A 16,286-nucleotide genomic window follows, 5' to 3' on the forward strand; every position below is an offset into this window, starting at 1 on the left:
TTTGAAGTATAAAAAATATAGAATAAATGAGCTCAATAAGGATCAATCAATGGTCCTTAGGGAAAAATTGCAACTACTTAACTAGTGAACCAACAGAACAATTCTAACCATGGGTTCACAAATGTAGTATTTAGACAAATTATACAAATTATACATATAATATACACAATTTTTGTCGAAGAACACGGGTTCACGTGAACCCATCAGTACAATGTAAATCCGCCCCTGGGTTTAGTAGGTATTATGAATAAATAGGATATAGTTATGAGTCATTGATGAACTAATAGAACCTTGATCAACTCTTTTGGTCATGGTTTTGTTTCCATTGGCAAAGGTGGTAACTATGGGTGGTAACAAAATATTGAAAAAGGAAAAAAAATAGATATATGTCATACATCACGAAAAAGTAAAAAAAAAAAAAAAAAAAATCTTGGTCACCTTAAATTTGCTATTATATTTGACACTAGAAATTAAAGGAGAGTTTTGATGCAACGATAAAAATTGCCGCGAAAACAGCCTCTGGTAGAAATTCAAGATAAGGAGCTTAGTACCCGGGGCTGTCCTTGTTGACGCTAAATTGTAATTAACTATCTCATGAAGGTGCTTTCTAGTTTTTGTTTTCCACTGCCATTATCAATAGCAAAAGAAGAGAGAACTTGTCTTCAATTTACATTGTAGGGATGGATTTTGACAAATGCAACTGCAAAAATAGATCTAAGACAACTCAAGTAAGGACATAATTATTCTTTCAAAACTGCCATTCCTAGCCTGAAACAAAAAGAAACTTGATTTTCAAGGCTTATTTGGCTTGGATTAATTAAAGGTTGATAATAGTGGATCGTTTGGTTGAAGGATTAGGAAAAGACATTTCTTACATAACTAATGCATCATTTGGTTGGTCATATAAGAAAAAAATAATCCTCGCATAGCTAATGCAACATTCCGTATTGAATTATGCAGAAGTTTATAATATTATTTTATGCGGAATGAAATTTGAAATACGAATACATGTATTAACAATATGGTAGGTAATCCTTGCATAATATTCTATGTATTATTATTCACTTCATAACAAACTTGGGCGATTGTATACCAAAAACAGAAGTCTCCACAAAGTTGTAAAGCCATGTATTGGGACTGACGCCTGCCCAGTGCCGGAAGGTCAAGGAAGTTGGCACCTGATGATAGGGGAGCAGGTGACCGCAACCCCCCTAAACAACAGTTGTAACTATGACGGTCCTATGGTAGCGAAATTTCTTGTCAGGTAAGTTCCAACCCTCACGAAAAGCGTAACGATCTGGGCATTGTCTTTGAAAGTATTCGATAGCAAATCTTTTAGAGTTAGCAGCTTAAATCCTCTTGTTAGAGGGTTTCTTTCACTCCTCCAGTTCTATTATTATTGACTTGACTTATAAAAACTATTCACTCTCCAAATAAAAGACGATCGATTATCTACCATGAGAAGATAGAGAATCCCATAGTTTTACCTACCAATGGGTTTCATATTTCAAGCATATGCAGTAGCTGAACCAGCATAATGAAAAAGCTAGCAAAAAGGCCAGCCCAATCGGATTCGTCCAAATAACCAAAATGGCAAGCTTCATTATCATTCGAATCCATACATTATTATTAATCCCATAAAATGACCCCGACATTATAACCCCAACATAACTAGTTAGTATAAATAATTGGAATAATTGTATAAGCATAACACAGAGTAGCCTGAGACAAAGGACCACCAAAAAAAAAAGGACGACAAGCTAAGGTCTGTAAGTTTAAGCACAGTAAAATTTGAATAAAATGCTTATTTACTGGTAGTATGGAACTAGCAACTCTTAAAAAGAGAGCTTTTACAGATAACTCAAGAAGTTATTTAGTTTATATTGTACAGAAGAGCATCCTGCTACTGAAAAACCTACTACTATTAAATACAATTACATTAACACCCAAAAAAAAAAAAAAAGGCCCCGCGTTCCCTTGCCAAAACTTCCCCGCTTATAGCATTCGATGATTCTAGAATCATGTTTTCCACACGTACAAATATGATCCTCGTGTAAGAAAACTTCAAGTTCAGGATTGGTCATCGTATCGATATCTGAGTGAAACTATTAGTTGTATGATATATCTACCTGATGCAAGTTACTAGTCATCAGGCTCAGCTGAAAAGTCGGGCTCTTCAGGTTTTTGTAATTTTGGCAAACGTACATCTTTAAGCTTTTGAGCTCCTCTTCTTGTGTTTGCGGCAAATCTTGAAGCCAATATTGTGACTCCAAGGTGGGATATTCTCGGGGATTGATTTGAGCTAGCGTTACCTTGATCTTGCTCTTCACTTTGCTCTGTCTCATTGACTGTTCTGTCGTCCAGAGCAAATGATTCCAATGCTACAAGATCTTTCGCCATTGTCCTCCGCTTATGTCGCCTCCATGCAGCCTGTATGAAACATGCTGCCCATGTACGCCAATGGTGAGAGTAGAACCGGAATGTATGCTGGAGCTTCTTGCTATGAAGACGTCTAAACTGGTTAGCGACAAACTTGAGATCTTCCGCTCTCAACGCGAATGCTTCCACTTCAACAAGAGCCCTGACTGTTCTGGTTGAAGAAGGCAAGTTCACAGTTGATTTTGGAAGCAAAGCCCAAGCGAGTAGCTCCTCTCCGCAAAAATCTCCAGGCCTCAATGTGATGGAATTGAAGAAACCAGTCCTACCACCATTTGTAGTAGAACTCTCGAGCCTACCTCTGATGATAAATAACATCTCTGTAACTGGATCTCCTTCACGGACGATATAGGTACCTTCGGTGCTTAAGGACGAGATTAGACGTTCGCATATTGCATCAAGTAATTGATCATCCATTTGGGAGAAAAATGGAACCTAAACAGTTATAACAAAATAAGTGAAATGAGCTTAACAAGCAAATGCCTCTACAACAAATGCTTATATACTTGCACTGAATCAACAAACATCTGTCCTACACTGATCGAAAAAGTGACGACATAAAAATGTGTTTATATGAAGTGGTAAGCCCTTTAATGCAAGAAACCAGCGCCAAAAAGGATGGTGCCATAGTGATTCATACTGAGAACAGACTCGAGAAGTTGAAAATAAACCAACAATACAAGTGTCTTTATCTTTTTAGAAGCTACCATTTGGGCACATGCTTTTTTGATGAATATATGAATACTTGGGAAAGAATCAGTTCTGATGGAGGAAAATCATACCCGTCGGACAAGGTCCAGGCAAAGATGACGTTGGATGTCACGACGAAGATCAGTAGGCAGACCATGCAAAATTGTCTCTTCATCTACTCCTCTAGTAGCAACCCATTTATATTGATCAAAACGCCTAACCCGCTTTCTCAAATCTTCTGGAAGTTGACGATGCTCCATCCACTCTTCAGTATCTCTTCTCTTGAGTCTCCATTCCTCGAGCCTCACCGTCAAAGACTGCAGGTATGTCTACATGCAAGAAAAAATGAAGGGTTATACCCAAATAGAATCATATGAGAATGGTAAAATTGTCTCCGTGTGACCTATAGGTCATGGGTTCGAGCCGTAGAATCAGCTATAACACCCCCTTGGGTTGCGGCCCTTCCCCCACCATGCGTGAATGCGGGATGCTTTTTGCACCGAGTTGCCCCTTTTTTCAGATATGAGAAGTTAATTACAAAGTTGTAAGGTTATATACAACTTGCACCACATTGGACCTCCCTCAAGGAAAACAAGCCAGGATCCCATGGATATTTGTACAAATGGGATTCAGGGGGCTGTGAGCCGTTACCTACCAAGGGAAGACGGGACTTGTCCAGTTCACACCCAACTAGAGTTAAAACATTATTTATCATATAATAAACCAAAAATCATTAAATGACAACAACAACAACAAACCCAGTAGTTTCCCACAAGAGGGGTCTAGGGAGGGTAAGATGTACGCAGCCTTACCCCTACCCCTGGAAGGGCAAAGAGGTTGTTTCCGATAGAACTTTCACGGTCTTCTTTCTCCCGCCCCCCCCCCCCCCCCCCACACACACACACACAAAACCTCCAAATAAAAAACAAAAGAAATAGAAAACAAGGAAGAAACTTGATGTAAAAGGAGCAATGGCCTCAAAAAAGAAAAGAAAGAAAAGAAGAATGGCAAGAGAACACACTATATGAAGTTAGTTAACTCCTATCATGTATAAATCAGCTACTTCAATAAAAAGATATGCAAGTAAAACTGCTAATACTAATGTTACAAATAGAGAAGAATGGTTAATATTATTCATTTAATCACAAGATTTGGGTTATACCCAAATAGAATGATATGAGAATGGAAAAGTAATCTCCGTGTGACCTATAGGTCATGGTTTCGAGTCATAGAATAAGCCATAACACCCCCTTGGGTTACGGCCCTTCTCCCGACCCTGCGCTTCCCCCCACCCCACCCCCGCTTCCTCCTCCACCACCTCCAAACAACTAACAGAAGTTCAAACATTTCTTGATTGTTTTAACTAAACAACTTGAGAATGTTTAAACATTTCCTGGTTGTTTGAACTAAACAACCTTGTTAAAACAACTCTTGGGCTATTTGAAATAAACAACTTGATGTTGTTTAAACAATTCTCAGATGTTTTTTAACGGACTTCAGAATTTCCTCCATTGTTTCGAAAATCTATGTTCGCAAAATTTCTCCAGAAATCCTCACAACAAACACAAAAAGAAGAATAAAAAATTGCAGAGACGATAAGGAAGGAGAAGAGAAGGGAGAAAAGGAAGGAGAAGAGAAGAAAGAAGAAGATGAAGAAGGAGAGAAGGAAGGAGAAGAAAGAAGAAGATGAAGAGAGAGAGAGAGAGAGAAGAGAAGGAACCAAAAAATTAAAATTTGAAAATATAAAAGGGGGATATTTTCAAATGTTAATACGTTCCCCCAACATTTTAGAAATTTATCAGGCCCCCAATTCACCTAATTATCTTTGACCGATGCCGAATTCGAAAAAAAGTTTAAAATTAAGCTGGGTTGAGCATCCAGCATAAAAACAATGCCGTAAAAAATGATTTAACACATGCTATTTGTTGAAATCTTCTGCTCAATTTTTGGTATTTTTACCTCCCACAACATTAAGGTCCCCAACATGGGAGAACAAGCTTATAGCATACGTAGTAACAACTGAAGAACAACTCAAGGTTTACCATTTGGGACATAAGAAGTAGAAGATGTTTTGAAGAATATACTACACTATTAAGAAGATAACAACAACTACGTTCATTCCAAGCAAGTTGAGGTCGCTATATGAACCCTCACCGTCTATGTCGTAAGCCGGTATGAATCAAACATTATATTTATAAAATAACAATAGTTTCTCTAACTCTAGAAGTTCTCTACATTTTCTACTGGCATATAAATCTATAAAGAGGAATAGCATGCAGAAAATTCACCAATCAATCAGAATCTTGCACATATTAAATCAAGAACAGAAATTATAATTGTCTAAAAGTGTTAGCCAAGATCATGCTGTTAATAAACAGTCAAGAGAACAAATTACAAGGTCTACCAAAACAAGCTTGTATAGAGGGAGAATGAAAAGCAGCAGAGCCTTTGATTTACCTGCATATTCCCAATAAGGTGTGCGAACAAAACCAGACCCAAAATAGCAATAAGTATAGCAAAGGATGTCTCCCCGATAAATGTACTCGTTGACAAATTCTGCCCATAAGAACTGTAACACAAGAAAAGGAAAGATTTGAAATTCAGATCTTCCTTCAAATGGCTCGTTAAAGGTGGGATTAGAAGGGCGATGACACATTTACTCTCTCAATGTAATTGCATCCTTAAGAGCTATCTTGTCAAGCTCAGAGTAATTAAACAAGTATTAGTTGTTGAAGTATCGGCTCAAGTTCAAAACAATCGAAATAGAATTAGTTTATGGAATTTTTGGACTGTTAGAGATAACATAGTTATCCATCTTATAAAATAGGTCTCATAAACTGGATAGACTATACAGATAAATGGTCAAGCAAGTTAGAGCTGAGGTAATATATGATATGCTACTGGTTTGCATACTTCTATCTTTTCTCTTTTTAAAAGCCAAAACACTAGATAAGAACCATGTGCTTTCGAATTCGGAAATGTCTAACTGGGGTACAGTTTCAATAAATTACAACCGAAAACACTTAGATATGAACATTATAAATGTAAATGACACTGTTATTTTGTCCAACCACATAGGAAAATTACCTCAGTTGTTGTAAGCCCCACCACAAGCAATAGAAGTACTTTGCCATAAACCTTGAGGATACAACATCTTTTTTAACTGCATTTTCAAATATTCCATATTTGAAAGTACTATCCCCATCGGGATCACAACTTTCAAATACCTTAGTGATATTTGCCCAACTCTTACGAGCATTTTGGTCAAAAGTATCACAATCCAAGTAGCGCAGCACACACTGCGTAGAGCTGTTTTCATTTTGGCATATTGATTTCCAGCAAGAAGTATATCGATCAACTGACAGCAAATACCATGCTGCGCCAATAACCTAAATAAAAACAAATAGTCTGTCGTTACATCAAACTCTCAAGAAAGGAAAAAAAAAACCAGCAAAACCCTTGCATAACAACAGCGGTTTTAAACCAATATTTTGAAAATAAGGTTGTTGGAGCTACATACATGACTGGCCAACATGTAGAGAAGTAGATTATATGCAGCCCCTGCCCAAGCAGTTTTTGTCACAACTCCAGTTGCTTTGATAATCTGTGAACTTAATGGGAATATAAGATACAATCTGGGAACATACTGAAGTAGGACAATCAGCGCAAGGGCATTATTGTTATGATTAGCATGTTGGCTTCTTGTCGCGGGTATAATAAACCAGATAACCATCTGCGTGAAAGATTACTTTTTCGTCATATACCCTGCTCCACCCCAGTAAAAAGAGAAAAAATTGAAAGCAATGATGACTAATGAGATAAAACTAGAAGAACGGGTTATCATTTCCTTGACATGTAAAACTACCACATTTAACAAACAAATGCATCAAATACTCTGCTACCAAATAGAATCAAGAAATTGGAAATATGTGGCACAATCACTAGTCCAAAATCAGGGGTACACTTGCCCGAAATCAGGCTATCTTTATGATCATGTAGTGGTATAGTAGAATCGGAAGAAACAACTGGCTTATAGATGAAGAATTTTAAAGCCACTTACAGATTATGTTGAGACATAATATAATTAATTAAAAATATGCTCTCTCTAAAAGATGATAACATACTTTTAGTTAATTTATAATATTATGTCTCAATACGCCCCCTCATGTGACTTGTGAGCCACATTTATTGCATGTCAAGGACGATCATTATTACATAGAGGCCGGCCATAAAGAGACCAACAAACATCTCTTGTATGTCCTCCCTTTTCTAGTACTCCGAATCTATCTAGTTTATCATCGTTAGAATATGAGTCGTGTCAACTTAGAAAACACACTCGTGCTTCTTTCTCAAAACACGCCAATAATAGGGCTTCCTCCAGGTTTGAAGTTGTTCACTCGAACATATAGGGTCCAAGTCGTGTCAGTACTTCATTAGGCTTACATTATGTTATTACATTTATTGATTGAATATTCTCGCTGTCTGGTTATTTTTAATGAAAATAAGGTATAAATTGTTCTCTACTTCTTAGAATTTTTGTACTGAAATTAACAATCAATATGGTGTTTCCATAAAGAAATTAATCAGTGATAATGCCCAAGAATATTTATCTTCTCTTTCTTCCTTTATTTCATCACAAGGTTTATGAAACTTGTCTACTTGTGCACATACTCCATAACAAAATGGAATTGTTAAACGGAAGAACAAACATCTCATCAAAAAGCTTGGACATTACTCATTCACAACTATGTAGCTTTTTCGTGTTTGGGGTGATTCCGTTAGTACTGCTTGTTATTTTATCAATCGTACGCCTTCTGTTTTGTAGAGCAAGAGTCCATTCTCGGTTTTTATCCGGACCATTCCCACTTCCTCCACATGTGTTTGGTTGTACCTCTTTTGTTCATGATCTTACCCCTAGAAAAGACATACTTCAGCAAAAGGCTATCAAATGTGTCTTCTTAGGTATTCTAGTCAATAAAAAAGGTTGTAAATGCTTTAATCCCTCGACAAATGGTTGCTTGATCTCAGCAAGTGTTACCTTTTTTGAGATTTCGCAGTACTTCTCACCTAATCCATTAAATCAAAAAGCCATTGCAATGTAATTGCACTATTTTCTTACGTCAGTTAAAGCAAGGAAGTACCGGAAATGTAGATATTGAGATGGATGCGTGGGCATATTAATAAAGATATGATTATGAATGAAGATATTCGGGACAAGGTGGGAGTAGCTCCCGTGGTGGATAAGATGTGGGAAGCGAGGTGAGATGGTTTGGGCATGTGATGAGGAGAGACACAGATGCCCCGGTGAGGAGGTGCGAGAGGTGGGCTATGATGTGGCGTAGGAGAGGTAGAAGTAGGCTAAAGAAGTATTGAGCAGAGGTAATTAGGCAAGACATGGCACATCTTTAGCTTGCCGAGGGTATGACCCTTGATCGGAGGGAATGGAGGGCGAGGAATAAGGTAGTAGGTTAGTGAGTAGTGTTACTCTTCTACCTGTAGTAATAGTGTATTCTTGTATTCTCTATCATTAGATTTCTATTACAACTTGTTGTTTATTTTTACTTCGCCTATTTTATTTTGTTGACTATCGTTATTGCTTCTCTTTACATGGATTCTTCTCTTTGCATATGTTTCTTGAGTCGAGGGTCCATCGAAAACAGTCTCTCTAACTTCACAGCGTAGAGATAAGGTCTGCGTATACACTACCCTCCCCAGTGGGACCACACTAGGTTTGTTGTTGTTGTTGTATAAAATAAAGCAAGGAAGCCCAGATATATTGGCACTTCAAATGAGGCTTTGACCCAACATAGACAATTCTTTATTATGTAGGAGTTGTGCTTGAAAGTGCCATGACCTATTCCTCTACAGATTAGTAGTTTCACTTGCCATGACTAAATGGTTTCACAAAAACAGCCTCTTCTTCTCAATTGTCCATCATACAGTAACAGCACAAGCTACAGACCTTTTATATCATCGTATCTCATTCCGGTATTTGGGAAGAAATCCCACACACTAGTGGCAAAAAGAAGTGGAGAATCTAGATGGTTAACATCCACGTCTCTTTCAAGTGAAACCAAATTAAACATATTAACTTAACGTTACACCATCAGTTACACATTTCTACAATAGATGTTAGGCATAAGCCATGTAAGATGGATGACTTGTCTGCTGGACAGAAGACATGGTAATTACTTGAGGCAAATGACACTGGAGGTCCTTGAACTATTTGAAAAAAGTACATTTTGATTCCTTAACCAACCAAAAGCGACCTGTATTGTTACTTTCCATAAGGGACAAAAACAACTAAACCCACAACAGTTTCCAATTATCAGAGCCTTAGCCCTGTCCTGTCCCATAGCCCCTTGTCAAACCATTTCAAGCACATCCGAAAGAAGATATCTTATCACTCTAAAAAGAGTCTTACTCATACATGATTTGTTCTACAGACAGTTTATGAAACTAAATCAAAAGCCAATAAAACTCATGGAAATGAATTCATAAAATGAACATAATACAAACAAAAAAGAAAGCCATGTTTGGGCGCTTTATATCTAAAAATAGACATGCCACTAATCACAAAACATTAAATGATAAGTGCATAAAAAAGCCAAAGAATAAGAAAATGAAACGTCAAAAGTTACTACCACTTTAGACCTCCTCGCACAAGACGTTACGCACATTGTTTACATAAGACAGAGGAGCATAGCAAGACAGCAGCAATTCAATTACTGGGTTAGTATTGCAACATTATCAATTTTAAGCAGGGCGAAAGACCTTCAGTACCTATTATTTGCTATCGATAAATTCTTAAAAAAATCCCTGTAATTACAGAAGCTGGCGAAATGGTTCAAGGTAAAACACTTCATGTTGCTCTAAAACTAGGCTCGGGGATCTTTTTTTTTTCCTATCGATAAAACACTTATAATAGCAAGAGAGTCAAGAGCAAGACAAATAAGAAAGGAGTATCTCTAAGCATTTGTACTTATATTTTACAATTTACAGATGGGGCTGCAATCAGAGTCTAGAGAAAAGAAGTGGAATTGCAAATAGCGAGTTTGTCCTAACTAAGGATGCTGCTAAATCAAAACAGAGGGTGGGTTGGGTGGTGTTGAGGGGGTCTTCCGTAATGGGGATATGTTTGAGGGAAGCGGAAAAGGAGAAATGGAGAATATCTGTCTTTTTCTTTATTCTATTCTACAGTGAGGATAAGAAAACACCATATTTTTTCATATAATAGTGCATACCATTTTCGATTACAAATTTGGCCAATATTAGCAAGTTACAAGGAGTACAGTCTATTGGGACATAGAAGCTGAAGGAACTAAATATTGAACATTATGTTCCTCATAAACCAAAATTTTGACCACCTTGACTCCAAGACAAGTATAACAAAGGGCCGAAAAATGCAGCAAATTTAGCACATAAAACCCAGTACACAAAAACAATACATAATATTCACACTAATATCTGGACATATGGACATGAAAGAAAATGTATTGATTTGAATGTCATGAAGTGGAACGACATACCTGAGGTAGAGGAAGGGTTGCAATCAGATCAACAAAAAAGTCTGATCTTAAATATCTGAGAGCAATCTTTTTAGGATCCATGACAAGCTCACCCTTCCCGAATACCCTTGTATTTGGGGCAATATAAGCAGTCCGGAACTTAATGAACACATGTAATAGATAGAAAAAATCGGCTATAGTTCGGGAAATGGTGACAACAATTCGCAAATTCAAATCTGATTTCACACAACTCGACTCTTTAGTTCCGTGTATGATGGGCAAAAAGAAATACAGCGGGTCCACAAACAAAGCGAGCAAGCAAGATATAATGAAAATCCTATTCCACTGGATTACAATGTCACTCCCCGGATCAAGTATTCGCTTCCTCCACGACCTGTTGTGGTCCTCAGGATACACCTTAGACCTCCCAAACATAAGGGTATCGGTAACTTTATATCTGCCATCAGAGTTCAATAAAGGAGACGAATATCTATATCCCGAAGATGACTTCTCTAGGTTTGAACTGTCTGCTTTTCCTCCCAAAAAACCACCGTGTTGTTCTTCACCAGAGTAGAACCTAACAAATGCATAAATCAACTATTAGTAAAAAAGGAAAATCCATCTTATAATAAAATTCCAGTAAAAGAAATTAATGTACAAAATGTCCAGCCCATCTTATGTTCCAAGTCTATTTGCTAAAACCTAAATAAAGTAGCAGCGGGTACATTAAAAAGGGCAGCCCGAGCACTAAGCTCCCGCTATACACGAGGTCCGGGGAAGGCCCGGACCACAAGGGTCTACTGTAAGCAGCCTTATCCTGCATTTAGCAAGATGTTGTTTCCACGACTCGAACCCGTGACCTCCTAGTCACATGGCAACAACTTTAACAATTACGCCAAGGCTCCCCTTCAGCGAGTACATAAACTTTCTAACATTTAGTTAGAATTATCTCAATATCTTGCATAAAAAATAAGAAAAACATACTCCTAAAAGCAATACAATAACATAAAAATCAAGTCTTTAAATACCCAAAGTCCTTAATTCTTCAACATATTACAAAAAGATCACTTTTTTTCAAATTATTACACTACAATTTACCAAATCACATAAAACTAAACCAAAGAACAACAAAAAACAGAAAGAAAGAAAAAAAACTTAAAATCTCACATACCTTACAAACCTCTCCTTACTCCTAAAAGCAATACAATAACATAAAAATCCAATCTTTAAATACCCGAAGTCCTTAATTCTTCAACATATTACAAAAAGAATCTCTATTTCCAAATTATTACACCAAAATTTATCAAAGTACAAAATGTGCAACCCATCTTAATTCAAAGTCATATTAATACAATAACATAAAAATCCAATCTTTAACTATAATTCTTCAACATATTACAAAAAAAGATCGCTTTTTTTTTCAGAATTATAGCACAAGAATTTACCAAATCACAGAAACTAAACCAAAGAACAAAAAACAGAAAAATACAAAATCCCCAAAACTAAAAATATCACATACCTTACAAACCTCTCCTTCTTTAGCTCCATACCAAGAAGGGTAACAATAAATCAAGAAAAGGGTTTTGAACTCTTTTAACTCTTCCAGTGTTTTCCCCCTTCTAATGTGAACACAAACACAAGTCTTAAGAAAAAAGGGGCAAAGCACAACAGTGAACTACAACTGAAAAATATCCAAAAGCCCTTAAATCAAGAATTTAATTTAAATGAGAAAAATAAAACATTCTTGTAAGTTCTTTGTAGTGTCTGTTTTAAGATTTGCAGAGTTCTGACAAATGAAGAGGAAGTGAATGGAGGAAGTTAGTGATTGGTTTTCTTTAGATTTGGAAAATTTATTTTAATATTTAAGAGTTGTTAGTATTAAATTTTGGAGTTAATTAAGGGTGCAGATGCAATTAGTCAAGAAATGTTGACCAGAACTAGCTAGGACTTAATAATGAAATGTATTTTTTTAAAATTGTTTTTTTTTCGTGTGATGTCATATTCATCTGTGGGACCGGTAGAATTGTTTTATAGCAAAAATTATCCAATGAGAGACATGGCTGCTAGTGGACTTATTTACTTATTTTAATTTTCCTCATAATGAAAGAAAAACAAATTAGGATTCATGTCTTCTAGATATTTTAGGCCTCATTTGGAAAAAATGGGGAAAAAAGATAATTTTGATTTTTCTTTTTAATTTTAATTTTTCTAATTGATAATTTTACTACCAGAGGACTATACCTTTGTGTTAAAATAGAAACTTTTTGCCTCCTTATTTGTAAATTTGTGGACAAAAAATATTTTCTAAGAAATTTGTTAACCCTGTAATTTTTGTTAAGATTCTGTATTTGTATTAAGAAATTTATTAAATATATAAAAATATTTAGTTTGAAACTCAGTCCTTTGATCATATTATTGTTGTATATTAACTTAAGATCGTCGTAGGAACTCATCTATCTATACTATATTTAAAGCACGAAGACCCTTAGCGAAATGTCGTTTGTCTTTTTTATCCTTTTAAAATAGAGCTCACACTAGACAAAATAGTCATTTAATTATTATCTTAATATTTAGGACTTTAAAAGAAACTAAAATTTGATTATTAGATTTTTCCTTATTGAATTAAATAAGAAACCCCAATATTAAGGACTTTAAAATAGATATTATTTAAGAGAATTAATTAAGAGTATTACGTTTCTTTTCCTTGTATACTCACGTGATTTCCATAGAAATATGTTTACATTGATTCCTCTTATTAGGGAACCTATAATTCTAACATTACCTAATTAAATATTTGTTCTAATTATTAAATGTAGTTTTCAATATTACATAAAATGGATAAAGAGAATAATATTATGCTCGAGTAGGAGAATAGTTTGAAAATAATTTGTATCTTCTATACTATCAAAAAAGCATAAAATCTCAACAAATAATTAAGTCTTTGAATTAATAAAGCAACGGAAAAGTCAATTCAATTTTGTTTTAAAATTATTATGTAAGTAAACTTATTTGTCAAGTTGATAAAACTCTTAAGGTACACAAATTATTTTACACAATAAGAGCAATTGCCGTGAAAGAAATAAGAAAATAGAGAAAAATTTATTATAATATAGTATTAAAAGTTAAATTGCTAAAATGTTAAGTTGAAGCAATAAGGATATAACCCAAGACAAAAAAAAATCACAAAAATTACCCTTATCATTTTTCTTTCTTTTTATATTTATTTTAATAAATGTAGCTCCCTATATTTTTCATATTGTATTACATCATTTTTTATAATTCAATATTAGCTATTTCATACTTTATATTGTTATTTATCTATGGGTTTCTAGGAGCTATAGTTCTATCTCTACGCTCACAAATTTCTAAAAGACCCAAAGATTCAAATTCTTCAATTTATTTTATTATCTTTGAATAATTATTTTAAAGTATTTTTTGTTATTTGTTTATAGTATTTGGTAATAAAGATAACAATAATTTTCATAAGATATATATTATCTCATAAATCATAATAAGATATATAAAGACTTATGTGGCGTAGCATTTCTTTGTTTAATGAGCTAGCTTAGTGAGATTAACATTCATTATATTTAGAAACTTACATTTTCTTTCTTTGATATTTTTTCAATAACTAAAACACATTATTGAATAATATATATATAATTTTTAAAAATTATATATTTATTGATATAGGTACACGCGCAAAGCGCATACCCTAATACTAGTTAGAATAAAAAAGCACGAAGACCCTTAGCGAAATATCATTCGCCTTTTTTACCCTTTGAAAATAAAGTATACAATAGACAAAATAGTCATTTAACTATTTTCCTAATATCTATGACTTTAAAATTACCTAAATTTCAATATTATCTTTTTCCTTATTTCAACTATATAATATACCATATTTATAAAAGACATATCAGCATAATCAATGGAAGAAACTAGCGTGTACTAGAACTCATTCAAGGTTTCGGAGTGTTGTCTTTGTTTTAGAATTATTGCCGGTTAATTCTTTAGAATTTTACTATTTTAGTAAAAAATAAAAGAAAATTAATTGAAAGAGAATAAATATAAATTATTACTCTTTTAGTGTGAATATTTTAAAGGTTATTCACTATCCTCTTTACAACAAATAACTTAAAGTAATGAAAGGGTACATGTGCATTAAAATTTACCAATAAGTAATAGATTTAATTTTAAGTCCATAATTGTTGAAGTTTTCTATACATCGTAAATCAAACCTATAAACCTAACATGATGAGTAAAAACAATATATCTATAAATAAGTTTACCAAAGACAACAATGCAATTATTAAAATAATTACAATTATATTATAGTAATAATAAACTATAATGCTAATCTTACTATATTTTTTTATATTAAACTATTTATAGTAGTTATTAACTCAATCGTAATTACTTTTATAACTTTATAATATCAAGTTTATACATATTGAAGTCTCATGTACATCGCAAACCAAACCTATAAACATATTAGGAACTATCTATAACTAAGTTTAAAAATGACAAGACTATATTTGAAAATAATATAATTATAGTAATAATAACTATAATGTACTTTAATATTTTTGTCGAACGTATACATGTTAAAGCTCAAACGCAATCAGATAAGTGAAACATAAATAAGATACTAAAACTTATATACGGAAATTATACTAATAAATGGTATGTATTTTTGTAAGAAATTTAAGGATAAAACAGTAGGAAAAAATATATTTTAAATAACTTGTCATTTTTTTCCTTGCATTTAGTCCAACAAATGACAATGCCTAGCTCTATTTTTTTATTAAATTATTTATTATAAGATATTAATTCAATCACATTCATTTTTTAGACTTTGCATTGTCCATATTAATTTTTGGAGCTATAAGACTAACCTTTTATTCTCTTTTGTGTTTTGTTTTTAGTACTAAGTCATTAAAATAATAATAATTTTCATGAGACCTCACACATACTCATAAATCACAATAAATCATCTAAAACTTTTCTCGGCCAAGATTTATTCATTTATTGAGTTAACTAAATAGGAACAACATTCATCAGTTCCAAGAATATTTCTTTAACTATTATTATATAATTTAAAATTAGTCAAATATATAGTCGAATAATTATTTTTTTAAAATTGTGTACTCATTAATATAGGCACACGCGTAACGCACGTACCATAAGGCTAGTTTACTTCAAATCCTAGACCCGTCCTAATATCCATCGGATTTCACTTTGACTACAGTTCATAAGCTATACTTCTTACTTTATTTTAGCTCTTAGCTCAACTATTCTCACTTCTTGTAATCCATGTTTTAACTTTTAAGTTAGGGGTGTTAAATGGGCGGGTTGGACTGAATTTGGGCGAGTCAAGATAGTTAGGTCAATAAATAGGTTATTGTCCAACCCAGCCCAAGTACAAGATGAGTTGGGTCAAGATGAGCTAAACAATAGGTCATAGCCCAACTTGACCCATGTTTTAGAATCACACTCATCTTGCATAAACAAAACCTTTTACCTTTTATACATGTGTAAAAGATAAATAAATACTATATTAGTATTTTGAGAATCAAATATATTTTCGTAAATAACAAATTAGTATTTAAAATGTGTAAATTGAAAAAAAAATTTGTGGGTAGGGGGTTT

The 16,286-nt window shown here is 33.9% G+C and overlaps 1 protein-coding gene across 1 annotated transcript; it reads right to left on the reverse strand.

Annotated features, from left to right (window-relative positions):
- Positions 1-1,774: 1,774 nt before the first annotated feature.
- On the reverse strand, positions 1,775-12,471 carry LOC107816560 (cyclic nucleotide-gated ion channel 17-like). The gene is made up of 7 exons (XM_075221355.1): positions 12,154-12,471; positions 10,656-11,211; positions 6,647-6,859; positions 6,214-6,515; positions 5,584-5,695; positions 3,219-3,455; positions 1,775-2,871 (listed from the first exon to the last, which is right to left on the reverse strand). The coding sequence occupies exons 1-7, from the start codon at positions 12,180-12,182 to the stop codon at positions 2,143-2,145; spliced, it is 2,178 nt and encodes a 725-aa protein (XP_075077456.1). The 5' UTR covers positions 12,183-12,471; the 3' UTR covers positions 1,775-2,142.
- Positions 12,472-16,286: the final 3,815 nt, after the last annotated feature.

This window comes from Nicotiana tabacum, chromosome 9 (assembly GCF_000715075.1).
Source record: "Nicotiana tabacum cultivar K326 chromosome 9, ASM71507v2, whole genome shotgun sequence".
Taxonomy (NCBI): domain Eukaryota; kingdom Viridiplantae; phylum Streptophyta; class Magnoliopsida; order Solanales; family Solanaceae; genus Nicotiana; species Nicotiana tabacum.